Source organism: Sorex fumeus, unplaced genomic scaffold, assembly GCF_029834395.1.
Source record: "Sorex fumeus unplaced genomic scaffold, SorFum_2.1 ptg000010l, whole genome shotgun sequence".
NCBI lineage: Eukaryota > Metazoa > Chordata > Mammalia > Eulipotyphla > Soricidae > Sorex > Sorex fumeus.
In genome coordinates, this window is record NW_026606067.1 from 39474299 (window position 1) to 39499704 (window position 25406).

Consider the following 25406-nt stretch of genomic DNA (forward strand, 5'->3'; position numbering starts at 1 on the left):
CCCATAGTCTTATTTGAGACATGAGAGGTGTGGTTTATTGGGCAGGGCATTTGCAGCAGCTAAAGGGGATTCTGTCCCAACGCTGTGTATAGACCCTGGCCCCACCAGGAGTGATCCCTTTGTACAGAGTCAGGAATAAGCTCAATGACCAGCCAGATGTAAACTTCAAAAAAATAAATAAATAAAAAATGAAAAAATAAAACATGGGACACTAGTTAGCCTTTGGAACACTAGTAGGGTACTTGCATTTCTTATTGTTGACCTGGGTCCTGGGTTCAATATTTGACACCCCATGTGATCACCTAAGACGGACAGGAATGCAGAAACAGGAGGAAGTGAAAAACGCAATTGGATGTGGCCCCCGGACCAAAATAAATAAATGAATAAATAAATACATTTGCATGTAAAAATGTCACATCTAAAGGAGATCTTTGTCTACCATCTTGGGAATGTTGATCTTTCCAGTAGTAAGTTCGCTGTGTTCTTAGATGTTCTGTGATTGTATATTGTGAGAGTCTTACATACTCAGGGAGCAGGTTCATAGCATACCATGCTAACATTCAGAAATTGGGATTGCTATTTCATGTTCCCTAGAGCAAAACAAAACAGTTGCTAATAACTACATAGGAGAAGTATTAATGGCCACATTAATTTTGTTCTGACATTGTAGGTAGAGCCTTCAAAGTCAGTGATAAGGGTTGGGATTTATCAATGACCCTATTCCTGCATGTTCCTTGATTTTTTGCTTTGGAGATAGAATGGACTTGTTTTCAGGAGGAAAATGACAGGTGAGTGACCTGGAGGATGGGACAGGGAGGGATGGCCCCCATGGTGGAGGGAAGGACTCAACCGGGAGGAAGAAGTGATGCTGAAGAGTGGCAGAGTGTTACGTATGAAACCTTGGCAGAAACAGTAAGTACTGTGCAGAAACCTATATGTTTGGGGGAAAAAAAGGTGCCCTGCTTTGAAGCAGACTGGTGGGTGAGAGACAAATAGAGTGGAAGAAATTCGTGGAGAGAAGTTGGCACTGGTGAAGGGATTAGTATTGAAACAGAGTATGCATGAAGCCCAATCATAACTCAGTAATATGATGGTTACTAAATATTTTTTTTATCACTCCAGCACTGTAGCACTGTCCTACCATTGTTCATGGATTTGTTTGAGCGGGCATCAGTAATGCCTCCATTGTGAGACTTGTTGTTACTGTTTTTGGCATATTGAATACACCACGGGGAGCTTGCCAGGCTCTGTCGTGTGGGCGAGATACTCTTGGTAGCTTGCTGGGCTCTCTGAGCAGGGCAGAGGAATCAAGCCTGGGTCAGCTGTGTCAAAGACAAACGCCCTAACCAATTTTTTTTTAAATTAAAAAAAAGTGGAAAGTTAAAGGCACAAATATATGATCAGATTTGTTGTTTTCTATTTTACAGTATGAGTTGCTTAAAAATGTGCTCAGTGATTTTTGTATACGTGTCTCAGGATACAGACAGGACTGTTTCACTCTCATCAACATCCTTTTTAATTGTTTGAAATTTTTGTGTACTAGTTTCCTTTCACCATTTAGTGAAGCTATTCTAATTAAATTTCTAAGCTGCTCAGATGGCATGTGTTCCTATGTGTGTTTTAATCTATTAATATTAACTCTTCTCCTCTTTTTTATGCTTATTCTGATTATTGAAAACCTTCAAAAATTATTTCTCAAGTATAATTCTGACTCTTAATTATTTACTTTTAAATATAAGTCAACATATTTTCCAACTTGTTTTCACACTTTCTCATCATTTTGCCTCATCTTCCACTACTTTGTTCAGCTATTCTCTTCTTTTTCCTTTGAGGTCTTTTAATTCACCCTTTTTTGATGATTCTGCTTTTATTCATATTTACACAATTTTTATTATGTGGTAGAAACTGTGCTAATTGCTTGAGTTACAGTAGTGCATTGGGAACGGATCTCTGACATAACTATTTGCAAGAATAAAAATAATTAAGCGAGACATTCAGTCCAATGTGATAAGAGCAGAATAAAGAGAAATAGAAGATATTAAGAGGCAGCTAGACCGAGTAGCGCCTCCAGCATAGTTGAGATCGGCAAGAATCCCATTTGGATTCATCTGCAAAGGGGAGGCAATGAAGGATAAAATTTTCCAGGTGTACCAGGCTTGGAAGAGAGAGAGAGAGAAAAGTACATATGCATACCATTTTATATTTGTATTACAACTTTCTTTTTAAGTGAATGTGTATTTATGTTTCTTTCTGTGTAGCTACACAACTTTTGAGGTTTTTATTGTTTATGTTTTTCCATTTTCCCTGGCTATAAAACCCTTAGTCTAAGTTCATTGTAACTTGTTCCTTGCTGTAATTCAACTGGCAGATAATGAGTGCTTTATACCTGTTATTGACTAATTTCAGGTGCCCAAGGCAGGTATGTAAATACACTTCCAAGTTAGTCAGAATGAGTGAGGATTGATATGTGTGTTTCTCTACTTACAAGGAAGTCACCGTGTGATGATTATAGTGTTGTATTGGCAAACATTCAATTTCAGATCGCTTTCAGTAAGCTCCGTAGCACAGTATATATGTTACGTTATGCAGTTGTATGAGGCAAAGACTGCTCTGTTCTGAACAAATTGCAGCACAGGTGTTTCAATCAGCTTACTGGCATAAAGGTGGGATGGGTACTACATAGGAAATGGGTCTATTTCTTTTTCATTAGTAAACAAGGAAACTGAGAACCAGAGAGGTACTGAATGAGAGAATGGAACTTATTGTGATGATTATTTTTCCCTGTTTGTTTTCATTTTTAATACTTTCATGAATAATTGCTTGCTATTGTTATTCGAATTCCTTATGTCATCAGTTTTTATTATTAAGGTGGCATAAGTATTATTTTATAATTACCGGTAGATTATTTTGATTCAAAATAAAATAACTATTCAGAGGAAATGAGGTTTGGATTTAATTCTTGTCTAACAAAAGCAAAATGATAAGGAAATCTATTTGGTGAGTAGAGAGATTGTGGAACTTCTGTTTCTTTAAATTTTGTATTGGGTCACACACAGCAGTGATCAGGTCTTACACCTGCTTCTGTGCTCAGGGAACCATATGGCGTGTTGTGGGTGGATCTGGTGTCAAATGTTTTGCAAGACACTATCTCTCTGGCCCTAATGATTGCTTAGTGTTCTATTTTTTTTCATTCTACATATCTTAAGGGAAATGAGACAAATAAATGAAATTTTTGTGATCAACTTCCTTTCTCACTAACAAATAAAGCTAAATCATCCATTCCTTTTGCCTCTTTGCTCAAGAGTATTTTGTTTGAGGTACAGTGGTTCAAGGTGCATAAACTCCACTTCCCAGGCAAAAGGAAATGTAAACCCTCCCTCATACCTGGAGAACTTGGAGTGCTTAGGGTGAGATTGAATCATTTCTGCAAATGATCTCACTTCCAAGGAGTGGCATGGGTCCGAGGCCAGTGCTCTAGACTGACATTCTTTCCACTTGTCAGAAGGAGAAAAGCACGGAAGAGGGAGAAGGAACATGGGGGTGGGGGAACTATTATCTACTGTATTTATTTACTAGCTACCATTTACAATACTCAGTACATGAGTTTCTACCGCTTTCAATCTTCATAGTGGTCAGTTGAAATACATATTATCTCTTTGTTACTGATGAGGAAATTGAGTCTCAAAGAAGTTGTATGCCACGTTAGTTTTAACAATAAGCCAAAGCCTGTCCACCACCGTACAAAACTGATTTTTGTTTTTTGTTCTTTATCTCCATGGAATTCTTAGAGAGAACATTATAAAATGTATATTAAATTTCTTTTCCTCCCTTTCCTCTCTCCTCTTCCTTCCTTCCTTCCTTCCTTCCTTCCTTCCTTCCTCCCTTCCTCCCTCCCTCCCTCTCTTCCCTTCCTTCCTTCCTTCCTTCCTTCCTTCCTTCCTCCCTTCCTCCCTCCCTCTCTTCCCTTTTCCCTTCCTCCCTTCCCTTCCTTCCTCCCTCCCTCCCTCCCTCCCTCCCTTCCTTCCTTCCTTCCTTCCTTCCTTCCTTCCTCCCTCCCTCCCTCCCTCTCTTCCCTTTTCCCTTCCTCCCTTCCTTCCTTCCTTCCTTCCTTCCTTCCTTCCTCCCTCCCTCCCTCCCTCCCTTCCTTCCTTCCTTCCTTCCTTCCTTCCTTCCTTCCTTCCTTCCTTCCTCCCTCCCTCCCTCCCTCCCTCTCTTCCCTTCCTTCCTTCCTTCCTTCCTTCCTTCCTTCCTTCCTCCCTTCCTCCCTCCCTCTCTTCCCTTTTCCCTTCCTCCCTTCCCTTCCTTCCTCCCTCCCTCCCTCCCTCCCTTCCTTCCTTCCTTCCTTCCTTCCTTCCTTCCTTCCTTCCTCCCTCCCTCCCTCCCTCTCTTCCCTTTTCCCTTCCTCCCTTCCTTCCTTCCTTCCTTCCTTCCTTCCTTCCTTCCTCCCTCCCTCCCTCCCTCCCTTCCTTCCTTCCTTCCTTCCTTCCTTCCTTCCTTCCTTCCTTCCTCCCTCCCTCCCTCCCTCCCTCTCTTCCCTTTTCCCTTCCTCCCTTCCTTCCTTCCTTCCTTCCTTCCTTCCTTCCTCCCTTCCTCCCTCCCTCTCTTCCCTTTTCCCTTCCTCCCTTCCCTTCCTTCCTCCCTCCCTTCCTTCCTTCCTTCCTTCCTTCCTTCCTTCCTTCCTTCCTTCCTTCCTTCCTCCCTCCCTCTCTTCCCTTTTCCCTTCCTCCCTTCCTTCCTTCCTTCCTCCCTTCCTTCCTTCCTTCCTTCCTTCCTCCCTCCTTCCCTCCCTCCCTCCCTCCCTCTCTTCCCTTTTCCCTTCCCTCCCTCCCTCCCTCCCTCCCTTCCTTCCTTCCTTCCTTCCTTCCTTCCTTCCTTCCTTCCTTCCTCCCTCCCTCTCTTCCCTTTTCCCTTCCTCCCTTCCTTCCTTCCTTCCTTCCTTCCTTCCTTCCTTCCTTCCTCCCTCCCTCCCTCCCTCCCTCTCTTCCCTTTTCCCTTCCTCCCTTCCTTCCTCCCTCCCTCCCTCCCTCCCTCCCTCCCTCCCTCCCTTCCTTCCTTCCTTCCTTCCTTCCTTCCTTCCTTCCTTCCTTCCTTCCTTCCTTGCTTCCTTCCTTCCTTCCATGCCTGTCTTTCTCCACACCTGATAGTACTCGTATTTACCTTACTCCTGGCTCTCTGCTCCTTACAATGCTCAAGGAACCACACGTATTGCAGGGAATCAAACCAGGAGAGCCACAAGCAAGGTGATTGCCTTTACCTCTGTCCTCTTTGGCTGGCTTGAGTTTCATTTCTATGAGAAGCTGATCAGGTACACTGGAAAAACAAGCCGGACCGTGGCTCTGTACTTTGGTGTGTATTGACACTCCGGGTAGAAGGTAAATAGGTTTCAGGACTGAAGTGAAAGTAGGGGATACAAATTAATATCAAAACCGAAACAAAGCCACGTTTTGTGAGGTACACATTAATAGCACTTTCTTGGATCAAAAGATGTGATCTCACTCCATAGTAAAACAGGTCCTGCAAGCCCAGGTAGCACAGGAAGCAGGGTGGTAATTATTCACTGAAGAAAGCAGGCAGTATACTGTTACAATACTACAGGAGAAAGTCAGAAGGTCACAAAGCTTGCGGGGAGCTGACACAGCCTGAAACTCCTGGCCCCCAGTATAAGAAATCATTAAAATGGGAGAGAATGAAGAGAGTTTGCCTAATACATCATTGCAAGGTAAGTGTTTATGGCGTCCGGAATGTTTGCAATCAGAAATTTAAGCAGCGTGAATATAAACGGTGTGAGTGTATGTATGTGTATGTGGTGGTTGTCATGGTGTGTGTGTGTGTGTGTGTGTGTGTGTGTGTTGGTATGTTCCCACAGAATTTCAAGGTGTGTTTTGTGGGTGGGGAAAAGAGGCAGAGATTGTGGTTTCAGAAGTCACTGCCTAGACCACCTGACAAAAGTTTGGAGCAAACTCCGGATTTATTCTTATTCCCCGGGTTTATGCTACAGTAATTCAGTGGCCGATTCCAGTGTATTTTCGTATTCAGCTTTTCCTAACTTGGAGATAACATTGATTATTTTTGTCCCCACGGCTTATTATTTGTAACCACTTTTGCCATTACTTGGGTTTATCAAAAGCTTATAACTGATCAGTTTTTTTTTTCAGGGTGGAAAGCAGGGTCCCTGTACAGAGCATGTCTGTTGGAGATATTGGTTTATTTTACAAGACTGACTTAATTAGATACCTTTGTCCTTTGAAGGCATTGGTGTTTGTTGATATTGGCTTGCCTAGACTTCCATGGTTAGGCTTGCAAATACACGATCGCTTACACACTTCATTTTCTTGAGATGAGAGGTGTTCTTTAAAAATATATTCCTTGAAGTTAGCCCAATGCATTGATTTTGTAACATAGGTCACTTGTTAAGAACCTGCCACCTTTAAGAGGGACATGTTATTGAGGTATTTTTGTAATCTACTTAACAATTACAGTTTATCTTATTACAGGGTCTTGAATTCCCCAATATCCTGGCATTTCATTGTTTATAGTCAAAAATGTAATTCCATTTATGAAATATAGCACATATGAGAATGTCAATAAGAGAATCATAGACAATGGAATAAGTAATATCGCCCATTTTATGAAGCTAAATTACCTTCAAGACTGCTTCTTTTTTCTTCATTATTTTCTTTATTTTCTACTTTCCTACATTATTGAACTTTTGAAGAGTCCCAAATTTTATTCTTTTATTTAATCTAAAATATTTTAAATGGTGCAGAAAAGTTCTATTATAATGCATTTTAACTAAACAGAGCAATTAAAAAGTCACTTAGTGCATTCTATTGAAGAAAAAGGTCAAATTAGCAGTGTTCTGTGGTGTAAGTTATTACTCTGTGTCTTACGAATAAAATGAAATCATGTATGTGATTATAGTATATAACCATATCTGTAATTTTTACCATAGATCAACATATTGGAAGCTTTCCTGTTGTCAGAGTTGTTTATTTAATAACTTAGTATATGTTCTATTACTGTTACCAAATAACTGCTGTATGACTGCTGTCTCTGTGCTCGGGGGTGAAAGACACTAAGACGAGACTTGGTCCTCTTTCCTTATAAACCTTTCTATTAGGATCACAAGTAACGTTCATGTCTTATTTTAGAGTCTTATAGTGCGTACAAAGTTCTTATTTTTCCCCTCACTGGATTTTTATTTTTATGTTTCTATTTCATTTAAGCTATTTATTTATTTATTCGTTGTTTTGGGAGAGTCCTACCTCGTGTTGTTCAGCGTTTACTACTCTGCTCTTAGGGATCACTTCTGGCAGGTCTCTGGGGACCACGTGTGTTGTCAGGACCAACATCTGGGCCTCTCACATACCTGTAACCCACATGCTCCTCTGTGTAATCACAAAATAAAAGGGGCATGTGCTCGCTCTCTGTCTCTGTCTCTGTCTCTGTCTCTGTCTCTGTCTCTGTCTCTCTCTCTCTCTCTCTCTCTCTCTCTCTCTCCACATGTCTTCAGTGGTTAGGCCATTTTCCCACCCCAAAGGCCGACAGCAGTGGATGAAAGCAGAAAACAGGAGCCAGGCTGGTTGGTGATCACTCGCCGTTTATTCTTCCTCTGCCTCCTTCCAGTCTCACTCACTGTCCGTGTCCCTCTTTCTCAGCCCACCCCCCAGAGCCTAGTTATTCCCCATCTCCATGGGTGAGGGGTAGCATTGCACACAGGTGTGGTAGCACAATCAATACATGGAAAGGCCCTTCCTTCCAGGGAAGCTCTTCTAAGATAAGACAAAGATCTCCTGCAGCTAGGAGGTCCGCTCAAGGGCCAAATACCATCTAGGTAGGGTGTGTTTCTCCTTTCCTTAGTCCCACAACCATCTCAAAATTCATCTTAATTCTACTTCTTGATATCATTCATCTTGTATGGACACACTAAGAGATACATTAAGCTTGTAGGGTGGCTCTCCTGGAGACATCTCGCTATAGATCTCAGACGACAGTGCTCTAGCCAGATTAATCTTTCCTAACCCTAGCAGAGTCCTAATCCAATTGTTACTCTTTGGATCATGACAGAATTTGTCCATGACCATACTCTTAACTTTATACTTAGATATTATGGCACTTGGCCTGACCCGTTTCAATGCCAGGGTAGCTCACAGCTTGCCCTGGGTTCATCCAGTCCATCGTTGGGACTCTGCTATTGGGGTGGTAGGAACTAAGGGCAACTGAGGCTTAAGTTGAGAAAACAGATACCCAGGAGTGAATATTATTCAGAGTCAGTTAACTCCTAACTTGCAAAATCATAGCATTAACTGTCTTCCTGTAGCACTGTCCTACAGTTGTTCATCCATTTGCTTGAGCGGGCACCACTAGCATCTCCATTGTGAGACTTGCTGTTACTGTTTTTGGCATATTGCATTTGCTACAAGGAGCTTGCCAGGCTTTGCCGTGTGGGTGAGATAATATCGGTAGCTTGCCGGGCTCTCTGAGAAGGACGGGGGAATCGAACCTGGGTTGGCCGCATGCAGGCAAACACCCTACCCTCTGTGCTATGGCTCTAGCCCAGCTTTCCTGTGTCTATACAAAAAGGAAATTTCTCTGAAGTAAACTATTCAAAGAAGTTAAGAACAGGAGAAAAGCAATATTTCACTTACAAATCCAAATCCACAGATTTCTGAGAAATTTGACTTTACAAGTCACAGGTACTGCTTAGAGGAAATGAATGATTAACAGGTAGAGAAAACAGAGCACAGAGAAGTTAAAAATGAATACTGAGGAAATGGGAGTGCTTCAGGGGCACTGTGAATGGTCAGTGCCACTGCCACTGTCCTCCCATTGATCATAGATTTGCTCAAGCGGACCCAGTGATGTCTCCATCGTGAGACTTGTTGTTACTGTGTTTGGCATATCGATTCCATCACGGGGAGCTTGCCAGGCTTTGCCGTGCGGGCGAGATACTCTAGGTAGCTTGCTAGGCTCTTTGAGAGGGGTGGAGGAATCGAACCCGGCTCAGCCGGGCTGGCTGTGCGCAAGGCAAATGCCCTACCACTGTGCTATCACTCCAGCCAAGCTCCCTGCTGCCAGGGAGAAATGACAAACCGATGTTATTCTACACTTTTCCACTCAAGCCCTGTTGCCATCAGCTCTGGTGCACCCTCCCCTGCTCCTGTTAATACTGCAATGGTGCAAACACATCTCGCTCTGGGGTCTCCACATTTAGTTTTGCTCCCAGGGCTTGTAGTGCTCGCACACATGCTTGTTGGGGGGCCCATACAATTTTCGGTGATGCATTCCCCACAGTTCAGTCATGATTCTCCTTGGAGGTCACAGTGACGCTCACAGGCGTGCTCTCGGGGTTTGTACTCCTGACTATAGTGCTCACAAGCCTTTATAAAAGCAGTGCTTGTATAGCTCTCGTAAGGAACTGTGCCAGGGAATCACTTGCTGTGCCAAGAATCTCAGACAGCCAACCAACTTGCGAGAATATGCTTGGCGCATGCAGCAAACTGGGGATCCAACTCAAGGTCTCACAGTTGTGCAGACGCAAGAGCAACTGAGTCATCTCCACCATTATCCCCCAGTACTTTGCTTGTATTTAGTCTCTGACAGTACGTTCCGTTTTCAAATAGTCTTTTCTCCTACCATCTCTCCATGACCTAACTTTTTTGTAAAGTTTCAGAGTTAGTAACCAGTATTTATGAGAAAGCATGTATAGAATTTAAAACAAGCAGTATAATAAGCAATCTAAATGGCATGGCTACGGTTAGGAACCAGTATGTGCATGTGGGTTGGGGGAGAAAGAGATTGTTCAGGGATTGAGCTGGTGGACTCACACACAGCCAACCTGGATTTGATGCTCAGTGCTGCATATGGTCGCCTAAACACTGCCAGGAGTGATTCTGGAGGGCAGTCCTGGAGTAAACCTTGAGAACTGCTGAGAGTGACTCCAGAACCATAATAAGACAAAAAGAAAGAAAGAAAGAAAGAAGGAAAGTACCCAAGTCACCTATATCCATAAACCTTTTGTATCTGGGGAAGACTTTTGAGACCAATTTTACCCAGGGCTGTTTTCCTTTGTGTGCTGTGAGAACTTTTCAATAAGGAATGTGTTCTCTTCTGATGTTATCTGACTTGAAATGTTTTCTTGGTAGGTCAACAAATAGTTCTGTTTTATCTTATTGCAGAATGGAAATGCTTCCTTTTTTGTTTTATTTGTCTTGCGATGAGGTGGACCTATTAATTAGATGAGAGTTAATGAGAAATGAGGAAATTTTATTTTCTGGTTTTAAATGATTTGGGTTTCTATTTTAGGCTTGAAGGAGAAAAGCAATTGGGAATAATTGACAGCTTTATGTGTATGTGTGACATTTAAAGATTTTGATGTTTGCTTAAAAATCTTAAAATCAAGCTGATACCCTGGGGTTTTCATTTATGAAATGCTCTAATATTATTTTCTATACAATACACTGTCCTCGATCTGAACTTGAGTTGCAGACTTATCAGAGTAAATGAAAAGAGCCAATCTGAAGTGTTTAGTTTTTCCCTTCACCTACCTATGTTTAGAACTAAATTCTAATATTCTCTGAAATAATTCCCATTATTACCCCTGCTTACAATGAATGTACTTTGGTGAAAATAACTGGATCCAAATACTATGATGTGTATATCAAGCTTCTGCATGATAGAATAAATTATTAGTAAATTTCATAAAGTTCTTTAAACAATGAGAGTTAAGTTTTCATTTGAAGTTCATCACTTGCCTTTCAAAATGATTTTCTCTAAGCCATGCATCTAGCTTATTTGCAGTCATTAGCCATTTCTAATTACAATTTGGAGAACTAGCCACATATAATATATATTGTATACATTATATAATATATACAATATATAATATAATATTATATATTATATTATATATAATATATTATATATAATATATTATATATTATATATTATATAATATATATTGTGTAGATCTCAGTCCCATTTTCATACCCAAATTGTTGTTCAAGGCAAACGTCCTACCACTGTGCAATGGCTCCAGTCCCGGGTTTGATTCCTCTGCTCCTCTCGAGAGTATCCGCCCACATAGTAGAGCCTGGCAAGCTCCCTGTGGCATATTCAATATGCCAATCACAATAACAACAAGTCTCACAATGGAGACGTTACGGTTACTGGTGCCCACTCAAGTTAATACATAAATAATTGGAGGACAGTGTCGGTCCTCTTGTTGTTCAAGTTTTCCCAAACTAACTAATAACATTAATGTTTCTTATATGTTTCTTATGGTAACGGAGCCTCATTGCTGTTACTGTTAGCTTAATATTTGAAAAAAACCGAGTAATTATAAAGCTCTGATTTCTTCAGTGTATCAAGCAGCATGGCATCTACAAAATAAAAAACTACATTGAGAGATCACACAAAATGGAAAGTGTAAAGTCAGAAAAAGAATACTTAGAAAAAGTGAAGCTTTCTTTCTGGCAAGGCTATACTATCTTTGGAGAAGAAAGAGTTTTTATCATGTAGATGACTTGGTTTTGTTTATCTAAACTGCTCACCTTTGCATTCCTGGGAGGGGTTAAAGCTACAATTAGAGAGAGATGAAATCTTGGTTTGGAGACCTGGGTTTGGCCTCAAAATCTCCATTCTCTTCTTGGTCTTTTTGAGTGTTTGATTTAACTTTTTAAAATGTGATTAGACATCACTTACCTGTTTAAACTTAAAAAAGATTCTTCTCATAATGTCATAATTTCATAATGTCATAATGGCAACATACCACAGATAATTATGTAAATATCTAATACATGAATAATATTTCACAATATTCTCTAAAATGTACCCTATGGATTATATATGGAGTATTCCATGACAAAATAAACTCTTCTAAAATTTGAAAGTCATAAGTAATTATTACTTCGGACTTTGAGCCCTTCCTACCTCAGAAACTTGAGCTCCTCAAGCAAGCATTTCCTGGTTTCTTTACTCCTTTTAGTTAAAATGTGTGCAGTTGTACTTCATTCTAGTCAAGATACATGTCATACTACTTTCAGCTTGCAGTTATTTAAATCAAGTGTGCTTCCGAGTTCAATTCCAGAACAACTTTGCGAGAGATTTCTTGAGTGGACAGTCTCTTCTGAACTGTTCAACGTGCGTGTTGTCACTCAGGCCCTCATATATCAGCTGCTAAGACATTTTTTGCGTCTTCTATTAATAAGCCCTCCATCCTACTTCAGTTCATCTTAAATCTCTGACTCTGGGAAACCCTTACTCTTGAGTAACATTCTTCAGCCCTTTTATATCTGTGGATTAGTACCAGTCCTGCACACATCCATGTACCTGCCGTTAATACCAGGGCAGCAGACCATGGTTTTCAATAGTTCCACACATGCAGACTGGAACCAGTCTGTGGACCAAGGGTTAAAGAATGATGTTCTGAAGATACTAAAGGTGAGAACTCAGGAGGAAAAAAAATAGAGTCAAAATACAGAAGAGTTGACTTGACACTACGGAAGAAAAGGCAGCTCAAGAGAGCTTTCAGCATTGAGGAAAAGTCTACCCACCGACGGAAGGAGAACAGGGCTGGCGGAGACAAATTTTATAGAGTATTAACATTTTCAAGGTAATTGGGAGCTTAGAAATCTTTTCGGTGAACACTTTTTTTACTTTGTAGAGTAGAAGAAATTCTGCGAGGGTAAGAAAATTAGTTTCTCTGAAGCAGTTCCCAGAAACCAATCTTCACCCAAGCTGCCCAAAGCCTATAATTTATAGAGAAATTTGGCTCATCATTTTCTAAAGGCACTTACTTTTCCTATTTCAAGAGGGAAACTCAAGCTTATAAATGCTTTTCTTCTTGACGTTTGTAGTTACTATATTAAGGTTCTAGAAAGCTTTTCCCAGTATTCAGTCTAGCTGTTGTGGGACTAATTCATCCAGGATTGGGTGTTCTCTTGACTTCATAAAAGTTTCATTGGCCTGGGCTAGATCAATAGCACAACAGGTAGGACCTTTCCCTTGCATGTGACCTACCTAGCTGGACCTCCTGAACCCCACCAGGAGTGATCCCTGATCATAGAGCCAAGAATAAGGCCTCAGCACCTATGGGTGTGACCCAACACCCATTGGTAAAGGTTCATTGGCGTACTTAGCTTTCTTCACAACCAATGGGAAATGTTTTCTGTTCTGAAACTCCATGGACATATCCAGTGAACATTTCTCCAAGGATGGAGCCAGTTTTCCTAAGTGATACTTAATATTTTCTGACTAGCAAATGAAAAAAAAGAATCTAGGGAGAAAGGTGCCTTACTGTCTGTGATTCTAAGTGCAGCCTGCAGGTAGCTGTACTGTATACGAACCTGCTCTACTGGTTTGGTCTGCATGCTTCTCTCCTGTGGGGGAAGAACTATCTCTGTTTTCATCTTTGTAAACCATGCCTCTGAGTGACTTGAAACTTCACTAAAATCCAGAAGAGGACTAACCAGTCTGCAACTCATTCCTTGCAGTCTGTACAACTTTAATAGTGTTTCAATGAAGGGGAAAAAAAAAGCAAGGGGCTCTTGTCTAAACTAGTGTTCCTGGAGAAAGATGCACATCGTTTTTCATGAGCGAGAAGTGGCAACTGGACACCTGAGACCAACTGGAGTTAAATTTTATGTATGCTGGTGACAGGGCGTTTTGGAATTGAGACTTTCAGAGACTTTGCTGGAGAGGTCTTGGACTCAAAGGAAAAGATCAAGAATTTTTGGGAATGGCAGGGAATGTCAAGGCATAACATCTCAGGTGAGTCTGATCTAAGTTCCTTAGGCAAAAACGCACATGCAGATGATTTAGGTACATTCTCCAGGAGCAGGTAATATTAGATTAGGAAATGAATTTTGAAATACTATATAAGCAAAGTTAATGAAATTAACTTACCTGAGCAGAGGAACTCCTTTTTCCTTGTGTTTCTAAAGGGGGCACTTTATCTTATTAGAAACAAAATAGTAATGGTTCATTTGAATGGAATATGAGAGAGTGGCAGTTAATAATATGGTGCTCAGTGAAAACCTGCTGTGGGGAAGAATTCGATTCTCAGTCACTTTGAAATTTAGTGTTTCTTCTTTGACTTTTAAATGGTCTGAAAAAGTGCAATGGATCTCCTTTGATTTAAGTGGTATTTTATGGTACTGACGTTGTTTCAAAGAGAAACATCTTAAGTTTTAATTAAAGCCACCATAAAATCTTTTTGAAGAAAATGTGATACATACCTATACGATGACATGATTATTAAAACACTATTATTAATTAAACAATTTAAAATTTTCATATATTAAAAGGATGAAATTGTCTTTGAATGCATTTCTTTTTTTAAATGAAACAAAAGGTGCAGTAATAATCTGATGATTGTACATGAATAAATACCATATAATTATTGCATTGGCTGCCAAGTCTCTAGATTTTGGAAAGAGTTTAAACAAATTTAACTAATTGAGTCAGTCAGTAAGCCAACCTCTTTTGTATCATGGTTTTTAGGGAGAAGATTATTAGCCAGGCATGTACTTGACTTCTTATTGGGAGGTATTACATTTGATACACGATTGAAGGGAAAACAGATAACTTGTGAAGATTGGAAAGAAAATGTGATTACGATGGAAACATAAAAGAATATTGAACTTCAGTTGATCCTTTGAGCTCCTTATCTCTCTTCAGGAAAAATATGTGTAAATAGTTTGCTTTGACAAGGCTATTTTGTTGCTCTGTTGATTTATGTGATTTACGATTCTCTCAACTGAACACTTTTGAAGGCACATTCATAAAAGTCATTATAATTTGTGTGGAAAAGAATTCCACCTCTCCTTTTTAAACTCCTGATCAGTGTCACACAAATTGTATCACATGCGCCAGAATATCAGTATGTGACTTGAAAGATAAACATAAAATCCCACTTAAAAGACAAACAAACCTCAACAGAGAAATGTCAATTATTGAATTCATTGTGGTTCATATAAAGCTGCAAAAGTTGTGCACATACGTAGTTAATAAAGAGCACAATAAACTTTGCTGTGTGACGTTAGGTCTAGAACGATTTATTCTTCAAACTCTTGGTTAGACTCTTTTTTTTTTTCTTTTTGGGTCATACCCAGAGATGCTCAGGGATTACTCTAGGCTCTGCACTCAGGAATTACCCCTGGTGGTGCTTGGGGGACCATATGGGATGTTGGGAATCGAACCTGGGTCAAGAGCATGCAAGGCAAATGCCCTACCTGCTGTGATATATCTCCAGCCCTTCTTGATTAGACTCTTGAAGTCCATTCTATGATTCTTTTCTCAAAGAGAATGCCTTTGGAAACAGAATGGAAATCCCAAGACAAAAGGGTCATTAAGACTTATCTTTCTCTTTATTTGAGGTCCTTTAATGCAAGTAATGAACAATTTGCATCTCTCCTTAAACTATTGATAAATCTTAGAAAGTTTCATATCGCATTAACAGTCTGCTTGACAGGTTTAAAAGATGGGTAACTATAATTTGTCACAAAGAAGGAGGTTTTGTATACTCTGGCCAGTTTTCAGTACTGTTAAAAACACAATCAGTTTTCTAAACATTTATAGAGGAATCAGAAAATTCATAGGGTTGCAGAGAAATTATTGGATAAAGATATTCTGGCAAATTCAGTGAATTAAATGACTAGCAGAAGGAAAGTCCCCTGAAGAAAATGAACAGTAAAAATAAGGTATAAAAATATAAATATTATGCGCAGGGCACGGAGATGGTTCTAAGAACGAAAACAAATGCTAAAGGTAGGGGAGACCAAGGTTTATTTCCAGCTCTGTGTAGTCCCTAAAGATCTCTGGGAACAACCAGAGTTCTAGGCACCAGTAACGTCTCCATTGTGAGACTTGTTACTGTTTTTGGCATATTGAATATGTTATTACATAAAAGAAACACAAGGAATACGAGGAATGCAAGGGTAGAGAGAAAACTCAAAGATCTGAAAATGGAAAATACCAGTGTTTATTCTAGCACAATAATGTGGAATTTTAGGTTGAGTTTGAGTAAAAACTGAATTTTCTGACATGCAGAACATGGAGAAAAAAATAAATGTTAGGGTTGGCAAAGTCTTTCAAATATTTCCTTGAAAACTGAACAATGATATAATATTTTACTGATCCCCTGAAAAGTCAATTTTAAATTTCTTGGGATTTATTGACACTATTCTTTTGGATTTTGGTGGGGGGGGGGGGGCAGAAGAGCAGGAGAGCAGGGAACCTCCGAACAGTGCTCAGGAAGCCTGGGGACCCAGATGTAATCCTTGGCCAACCAGGTCAGAGACTCGGTACAGGAATGTGATGCTTCTTGGGCCCTATAGTTCTGGGGACAGCTGCAGTTGTTCTAGAGAATCTGGGGGATTCAGAACCCCCTGACAATGCTCAGGGGAGTGTGTGAGGCTTAAATTATCATATTTACAAAATATGATAATTTCATTCATCGGAGAATATCAGCACTATGACATCATTTTACTAGATTCTTGTCATGAAAAAATATATATACTTTTTACAATACACACATACACACTCACACACACACTTATGTATATATAAAACACATTTTATAAAAGAAAGAAATGGAGAGCGAGCTAGAGATAGAAGAAAACTGCCTGCCATAGTGGCCAGCTGGGGCATGGGGGTAGAGGAATTGATGGGAGGGGACACTGGGAACATAGATGGTGGAAAATGTGCACTGGTCAAGGGACGGATGTTGGAGCAGTGTATGACCGAAACCACTCTCAAAACAACCTGTGATTGTGTTCACAGTGATTCCATAGTAGATAAAAAATAAATAAAATAAAATGATCTACTGAACAAAAAAGGGAAGAAATGGAAAGCCAATGAATAATTAACAAATATAGAATTTATGAAATTTTAATCACGGATTCTAAGTATGTATAATTTAAAAATAAACAGCTGTGTTTAAATATTTATAAAAATAGTTTATCCTGTAAATTGGACTGCTATATATTTTCATAAGCATATTCCATTACTCATCTCTTGGAGTGTCTACTGGATTTTATGTAGGTGTTATGCATTCATTTGAGTTCATGATGGATTCAGCATTGTCACTTTGGCAGATCTGGCTGGGGTTGATTAGGTCAATCAGAGGTAAATAGGAAATTGGAAGGAAAGAAGAAGATAATATAATAAGAAGTAATGCCTTTAAGAACAAAGTTTTATGCACATACCTTACATTATTTTCAATTCATTATTTAACCTATAAGCATTTCTTGTAGACATCATCTACTTTACCTAGACTAGAAAATATAATGTTTCTATTTCTAGAAATTAGTAATTACCATGTTATATTTATTGAAACTCACTTCCATGACTTACTTAATTCACACTAACCCTGATATTTAGATTAGAGAATGTTCTGGAAAGGTAGTTTTCACACGCAGTTTTCATTTATCTAAATTGATTACTTGGTAAATAATTTATCTTATCTGTTTCTTTTATAGTAAATAATTTATCTTCACAATCACATAAATAGAAAAGAATGATTAATATTCATGTGATATTAATTTAATGCAGAAATTTTAAGCTTATTTGAACCTCACAAATTTGAGGGCCTTTAGTCTCTTTTCAACACATAAACTAAGCTGATCGCCTACTAATGTCTCTATAGTCCTTTCCTGCTAAATTTTCTATGATTAGTTTCTTCTTGTCAGTAAGTTATTAAATCAAACATCATCTCAATAATACTTAACTCAAATGAAAGCAACAAATTTCTCTCTTGATGTTGGGATTTTTCTCATTTAACAACTTACCATAAGATATTTTATTTTATTTTTTGTACATTTATATTTATTTTTTATTTCCCTGCAATAAAATGTTCTTTCCCTTAGATAAAAGAGCATGGTTGAGTTGTTTAGTGTCGTTGTGCTAGTGCCTAGAACCATTGTGAAAGGCATTATATTTTCAGAAAGTTTAAGTTTAATATGCTTGGAAAAATAAACATAAAATACATAGAGTTATTCTGATGTTTCCATGCAATTTACATTTAGTCTACCATGAAAATTAGTTGAGCATAAAGTTGCAGTCACTTAACATTATAAAGACAAAGCAGAAAACTTTAACTAAAAAAGGCAAATGAGAAAACCTTATATAAAGAAATGGTTTTTCGGAGCAGTAGTAATTAACAAAGTGTCTTCATTTTAAGATATAGAGAGCAGTGATTATTACTGAAAATAGGAGAGTTTATTCTTGCAATTTACTTTAGTACTTTGAAGCAGTGAGATCAATTGGACATACCTCCTAGTAAGTATGAAGTAATAACGATGATAGAGGAAAAGATTTATCGAAGGTTTACTTATTATGTGTACGTCCCAGGGACTGTTGCTGTTCCAACTCTTTGACATATTACATATTTTATTTCTATATCACCCCGAACTAAGAGTATACATACAGATAGATATAGTATATATGTATATATTCAATTAAACATAAAATAATTGTATGATTACATGTTTCTACTAGAAAGAAAAAAACCTTCCTGCTCTATTTCAAATTAATCTATCATCTCAGTGTGTTGAAAAGCTGAGTTCAGGTGATGACAGAATTTGAAAAAAACAAAAGAAATTTACGTTGAGGACTTGCGCTTTATACCAGAAATTATCCGAAAGAGAAAAAAGATGGGAGAGATTTGGGGAGGTACCAGAGTAAAATTGATGCTCCCTTGTTTTGAGTGTGGAATGAAAACCAATCTTGTAAAACCTCAGTTTCTGGAATAAGTAACAAGGAGAGCAGCATATTTGACTGATAGAGGAAATGTAGGTCGAACGACAATTTAGGAAAGAAAAATATGATAAGATTGCTATGAAGATAAGATTTTACATTTTAGATATTAATGAAATCCCTAAAAGTTAAAATTGATACATCAGACTCATTATGACCGTATTAGTGAATTAAAGGATTGGCAATTATTAAAACTAAAATCATAGGTATATGACAACAAGTGAGAGAACACAGAGATCTTAAAATAAGGATAAAGTCTGAAAAACAATTTGAAGGCCAGAGTAGTACAGAGGTTAAGGCACTTGACTTGAACGCAACCAGCCTTGGTTCAATACCTAGTGCAAAAAAACGGAGCAACACCAAGAATGATTCCTGAATACAGTCAAGAATTATTCCTGAGTAGTGCCAGGTATGACCAAAACCAAAATAATAATATTAATAATATAAAACTAAAGTCAAAACCAATTATCTCTAAAACCCCAGCAAACAATGAAAGAAATATATAAGGGTTCACAGGAAATAGAGAGAGATGATAGTTTTCTAGGATATTCATATTGCATATATATATATGAAGTATTGTAGTGATAAAGCCTATATATATGCTTTATATGTAAGCAGTAGTGATATATGTAAAGTAGTGATAAAGTGTATATATATACTCTCTATAAGTATCAAATGATATTTATGTATAATGTATCAAATATAAACATACAAATATATATATACTTATATATAAATATGACAGAATAATGAAGTTACTAGGAATTGGTAAGCTTGGAGTTGAGGCATGAAAAAGAAATAATTTGAGAATCCTCCAAAATGAGGTGAGAAATTATGAAGTTAAACTAAGTGTAAAACTTAAAATGGCCAGTAATTATTCCTTGGGAAGCAAGAATAAATTGGCAGTGAGGGGGAAAAAAAAGAGAATAAGAGGGAGCCAAAGTTACATCACAAAAGTCCTATGAAGTCAGTGTGATTTTCCTTTCCACAAAGAAGAAAACTGTATCAGTGGGCGGGGAGGTAAAATTGCCGAAATAGAAGTCTGATGAAGTCGAGGAGTTTTGTAAGGGGAGAGAAACTTTGAAGAGCAGAGAACAGGTTAGAAAAGAAGACAAAGATGCTTTTTTCTTTTCCTACCAGGAAAAATAAAATGAGTTTAATGACAGGTATCCTGAGTAACAGTGTGGGCGATGGAGCTCGTGCCAAATGGTCTACATCTTGGCAGTAAAGGATGAGTTCATCCCTCCGAGTGCTTGGGCGGAGCTGGGGCTAAGTTCTTGGGGAGCTGAATGCATGAAAGATAAAGAGATTGAACTACGCAGCCTCGCTGAAGTTAGGAGGTGCCATAGCCAGTGTGGGAAACCAAAAGGGGAAAAATGCAAGCTATTATTAGGCTAGTCCGCGTGAGACTTGAAAGGATGTGTGTGCTTTAAATACGAGTGTTGAAGTGCGTGTACATGAGCCCTAGCAAGAATTAAAATCTCTGATATACTTAACTGGGCTGGAGCGATAGCACAGCGGGTAGGGCGTTTGCCTTGCATGCAGCCGGCCCAGGTTCGATTCCTCCTCCCCTCTCGGAGAGCCCGGCAAGCTACCGAGAGTATCCCGCCCCCGCATGGCCGAGCCTGGCAAGCTCCCCGTGGTGTATTTGATCTGTCAGAACCAGTAACAAGTCTCACAATGGAGATGTTATTGGTTCCCGCTCAAGCAAATCGATGAACAACGGGAGGACAGTACTACAGTGCTAGAGATCGACTTAACTGCTGCTGAATTTTCAGTTAGTTTTCCAGGTATATCACTTTATAAAACAGCGGCCTTAAAGAATACAAAATAGATAGAGCTAGAGAGATATTGCAGGGTTAAGGAACATGCCTGGAGGATAGTCAACCTTGGTTCAAAACAGTTCCATCCCTGCAACAACAGGGTCCCCCCAAACCCTTTTTCCTAGTGACTGAAAAACATCCAAAACAACACTGAAAGATAGTGTTTAAAATATTTATCATTTATGTGCTCACTTCGGCAGCACATATACTAAAATTGGAATGATACAGAGAAGATTATCATGGCCCCTGCGCAAGGATGACACGCAAATTCATGAAGCATTCCATATTTAAAAAAAATGTAAATGATGGAGAATGGGCACTGGTGGAGAGATGGGTACTGGATCATTGTATAACAGAAACCCAAGCACAAAAATTTGTAAGTCTACAACTGTACCTCATGGTGTTACACTAATAAAAATTTAAAATAAAATAAAATGAAATAAAATGTTTATCATTTATATTGAGGGAAAAAGTCAGTGACTTTATTTTGAAGATAAGAGGAGTGAAATTTTATCCACAGTTCTTTTAATAATGGATACATTATTGTTTGCTTTTCTGAGAATAGTTCATTTCACTGAAATAAAATAATTTCATGTGTATGGGTGGTGTTTTCTGTTCGGGTGCACTATGATTTCTCTTGTCCTACTTACCCTCACATCCTTATGATATTTCCATCATACCTACATTCCTGGCACTTTTATTGCAGGTGATAAAACTCTGTAGAAGTAGTTTGAAGTAAATAGGTTCTACTAAATTCAAGAACGTTTTGACTATTAACCTTCAGTTTGAAGTTTTAGGTGACCACAAAACCAGCAGAAAGGAATATAGATTTACCTCTATGAAAAACACATTAAGGAGGTTTTTAAACTATTGATGCTTTGCTGATGAAGGGAGTATTTCCTCTTCTGTGTTTCTAACTTAGCAAATTACATGTAAAAGCCATAAACTCCTTTATATTATCCATAAACATAGTAAAAATGTTACACCACATAACTCTGACTTAGTCAATAATTCTAGACTTAGCCTTAGGGTTTGAAGAGAAAATTATTCCTGTTATACATTTTAATTATCCTATAAACTTTGGGAAATAGCTATTGATCTTCAACATCTGGTGTCAGAAAGTTGTTTCTTTCTTGTTCTGTAGACAGTAAAAGTATATCATACAGACTGAAAAAAAATTCTGAAGAATCAAAAGTTGTGTGTGTATGTTAAAGTTCAACTTTAGCTTGTATCTGAGTGCCTTAAAAGTTCAGAGACTTAAAATTATGTCTTCTAGATCATGCCTCTCAAAGAGATCGCCTGTGATAAGAGATTGCATGCAAGGGACACTGTTTGAAATCTGGCGTAGTATACGCACGTGGTCCCCCAAACACCATCAGGAATGATACGTGGACATATAACTGGAAGCAAGCACTGAGAACTACAGGCACGGCCTCAGAACTGAAAACAAAAGTTATGTTCACTAAACAGCTTTCTGATAAAAACTAGGGACATAATTTGATAGATTGCCTCATTTTAATGGGAAATAAAACCAAACCAAACCAAATCTCCTCCCCAGTGGTAACTCTGTTTATCTTTAATTAATTGGTTGAATTGTGGGTTCGTCAGGAAATTATTATATATACTTTTTTTAGTGTGAGGGTGGCAGCCATACCTACCATGTTCTAGGAACATGTGTAATCCTCACAATTCACAGCAGGGTTAGCTACATGCAAATTGGTGCCTTAACCCCAGTCCTATCTCCTCTCCAGCTCCATAAAAAATTTTTTAAAGGCAATTCAAAGTCTATATGGAATTCTGAACACTGTGATTATCTTATTTTGCTTTTTTAGGGACACAGTTTTTTAAGAGCTACTACCATCAAATTTTTCAAGGGTCACTCCTGGTTCTGCTCAGTGATCACTCACAACATTGCTCACATTAAAGCTAACTCCCTTGTGGTGATCATTTTAAAAAATAATTTCTTCACAACATGGACATTCCTTGGAAAGACTAGAAATCGAGCTGCTCTTTGACCTAGGAACACCATTTATTTCTGGAAATGTATGCTGGGGGTCCAAAAACATACCTTCATTCTGATGTGTATTGCAGCACTATTCACAATATCCAGAATCTGGAAACAACCCGAGTGCCTGAGAACAGATGACTAGATAAAGAAACTGGTGCATCTACACAATGGAATACTATGCAGCTGTTAGAAAAATTGAAGTCATGAAATTTTCCTATAAATGGATGGACATGGAGAATATCATGTTGAGTGAAATGAGTCAGAAGGAGAGGGAAATCTGAAAACTGGTCAAAAGCCAAATCTTTTTCTGATAGGGAGAGTTAAATATCAGGGAGAAAGAAACATAGAAGTAAGGGAGAGGAAAATGAAGGAGAAAGAGAATAGCTGCTATGTACATTTCATATACTATATGTCTATGATATTATATGTATTATTAAGCAGTGATACAGCTAGTAGTGCCATTGCCTTGCACATGGCAAACCTGGCTTTGATTCCTGGCACCCTATAAGGTCCCTCGAGCCCTCCAGGAATGATTCCTCTGTGCAGAGCCAGAAGTAACCACCAGTTGTGTCCCTAAAACAAAAGCCAGAACAAAACCTGAAAATTTAGATCACTCAGATTGTTTTTGCTTATTTTATTTTTGAGCCACGCCCAGCTGTACTCAGGCCTGATTCCTTGCTCTGGATCAGGGATCACTCCTGGCAGTGCCTAGGGGATCACCTGGGGTGCCAGGATAGAACAATGATTATCTGCATGCAAGGAAAATGCCCTGCTATCTATGCTATCACTATGGCCTCAGATCTATTAGGTGTGTAGGGATTTGGTCTTTTTTGGAAAAAAATATGCTACCGGAGGGCAAAAAGATAATACAGTGGGGCAGGTGCTTGCCTTATACATAGCTGACTCAGGTTTGGTCCTCTTGCACAACCAGCTCTAAACATCACAAGGTCGGTCTCCAAACAAAAGTAAATACAGGCTCCAAACACATAAATACAGGCTTCATTTAATTTTAAGTCAGTTAGAAATTCAACTTTAGAGCAGTTGATGGAAGTAGATTTTGTAGAATGTAAATATACCCAAGTTAGTATAATTCATTTGATTATTCAAAAAACATTTATTGACATATGATTATTATCCAGAGATACTGTTAATAGCTACTGGAACTAAATCCAGTAGCTACTCAGTCATGGTTACTATGGAAAGACATCCCATTGTAATGTAAAAAAAGTCATGTGTGTATTAATATAATTGTTTATAGAACTTAAGAGTTCTCTAATAAGCATTCTATAATTACTCCATTTTCAAGTCCAGAATCTCATTAAAGATTATTTAATTTGAATTTTAAAATGCCTTGTTGGGTCAGTTTGGGGCCTTAGTAACTTTGTGATCTCAGTCATTAAAGATGTTATTTTGAGAATATCAGCAGGGAGTCTTATTGACTTTTCTTTCCATATGATACCCCCTACCTCTTCACAGTAGGAACTAATGAGTAATAATATTCACCCATTTCTTCTCTACCCATTTCTTCCTAACACAATATAATTAAATGCACTGGTTCAAGGGTGTTGAGCATTTCAGGTAAGTGATGCCCTTAATTAACAGTGACTCTAGATGCAATGACTTACACCAATCAATTTAATTTAACTTCATAGAAGATAAAATCCCAAATATATTTTAAAATATTATGCGAAAGTCTAGAGTTCTTTGTAAGACATTGTAATAATGTCTTCAAATATGCTTCAATTTTGTTACTGCCATCTAGCTTCTATTGAAATTTTTGCACAAATTGTGGATATATCTTTTGGAAAGGATGGATTACAGTAGACAAATTTTAGGCCGATGAGGTATAAATAAATTTTCACATTTGAACTTATTTTTTGCTTTAATCTTTACTAACAGAGAGAGAATCTAATTATTGTTATAGATTATTTTCCCACGCTGCACTTTTTCTAAGAGTATATATTTTGAATTCTGTAAAATAAGATACCTTACTCAATTTAAGACTCTGTGTAAATAATATTCACAGGATTTAGATGTTTTATAGCAATTCATGATTTTCAATGGTGGCTTATCAAAGTTACTATGTGGAGGGTGCTCATTTTAGGAACTAATTTAAATCACTTCTTTTAATTTTTCCAGTAATATTGAAAGTGGTTTCCTATTTAACATACTTGACTATATAAGTACAAGTCACATTGCTTGGAAGCCAATGAATGGAAAGAGGAAATTCTAGGAGAGAAGGTGATATTTGAGTCCTACATGATAAGGAAAAGTTTTCTAACAAAACAAAAAAGAAAACAAGTAGAAAGGAAAATTCATGAATAAGACAAGTTTTGCAAAGTCATGCTGTCATAAGTAGCAAAATTAGATCATTTCAGGAATTAATTCATAGTCTATGTCAGATAAACCTTTCGCCATGATGACTTTACTATAGTCTGCATACAAGTTTTAAATCAACTGATTCCAGCAGTACAATTCTCGAAGATGAACAAAGTCTTAACAGAATGAATACAAGCGTGCTGCTTTATTTCATCTCAGCACAGGGATTAACACCTACTCAAGCTTTTGTGCCATTCACCACATTGCATGTGATGACAGGTTCATGTGTCGGAGTCATTAACCATATTTTAGAATCACTGCTATGGTAGAAAGTGGCGAATTTTCTTCACACATTTGTTCCTGTATGGGAACAGACTATCGGTGTCTTTTGATTTCAGTCTCCCTCCTCTACTGATACTTAACATGCCAAGTTAAAATACTTGCATAGTGGACTAGAAGGCATCATGGGGATTTTCTGGATCTCTTTCCTGCCAGCTTGA

General features: G+C 38.3%; 1 protein-coding gene and 1 non-coding gene across 2 annotated transcripts in view; both read left to right on the forward strand.

The window, feature by feature from the left end:
- Positions 1 to 5416: 5416 nt before the first annotated feature.
- The window catches only part of NAALADL2 (N-acetylated alpha-linked acidic dipeptidase like 2), a 1034250-nt gene continuing 1014260 nt past the window's right edge, over positions 5417 to 25406 (forward strand). The window contains exon 1 of the mRNA XM_056110705.1: positions 5417 to 5719. Within this exon, the coding sequence (XP_055966680.1) occupies positions 5677 to 5719 (43 nt within the window). The 5' untranslated portion in view covers positions 5417 to 5676. The remainder of the gene's footprint in view (positions 5720 to 25406) is intronic.
- LOC130020224 (U6 spliceosomal RNA) lies at positions 20764 to 20870 on the forward strand. The gene has a single exon (XR_008791979.1). It is a non-coding gene; the product is annotated as a U6 spliceosomal RNA (small nuclear RNA).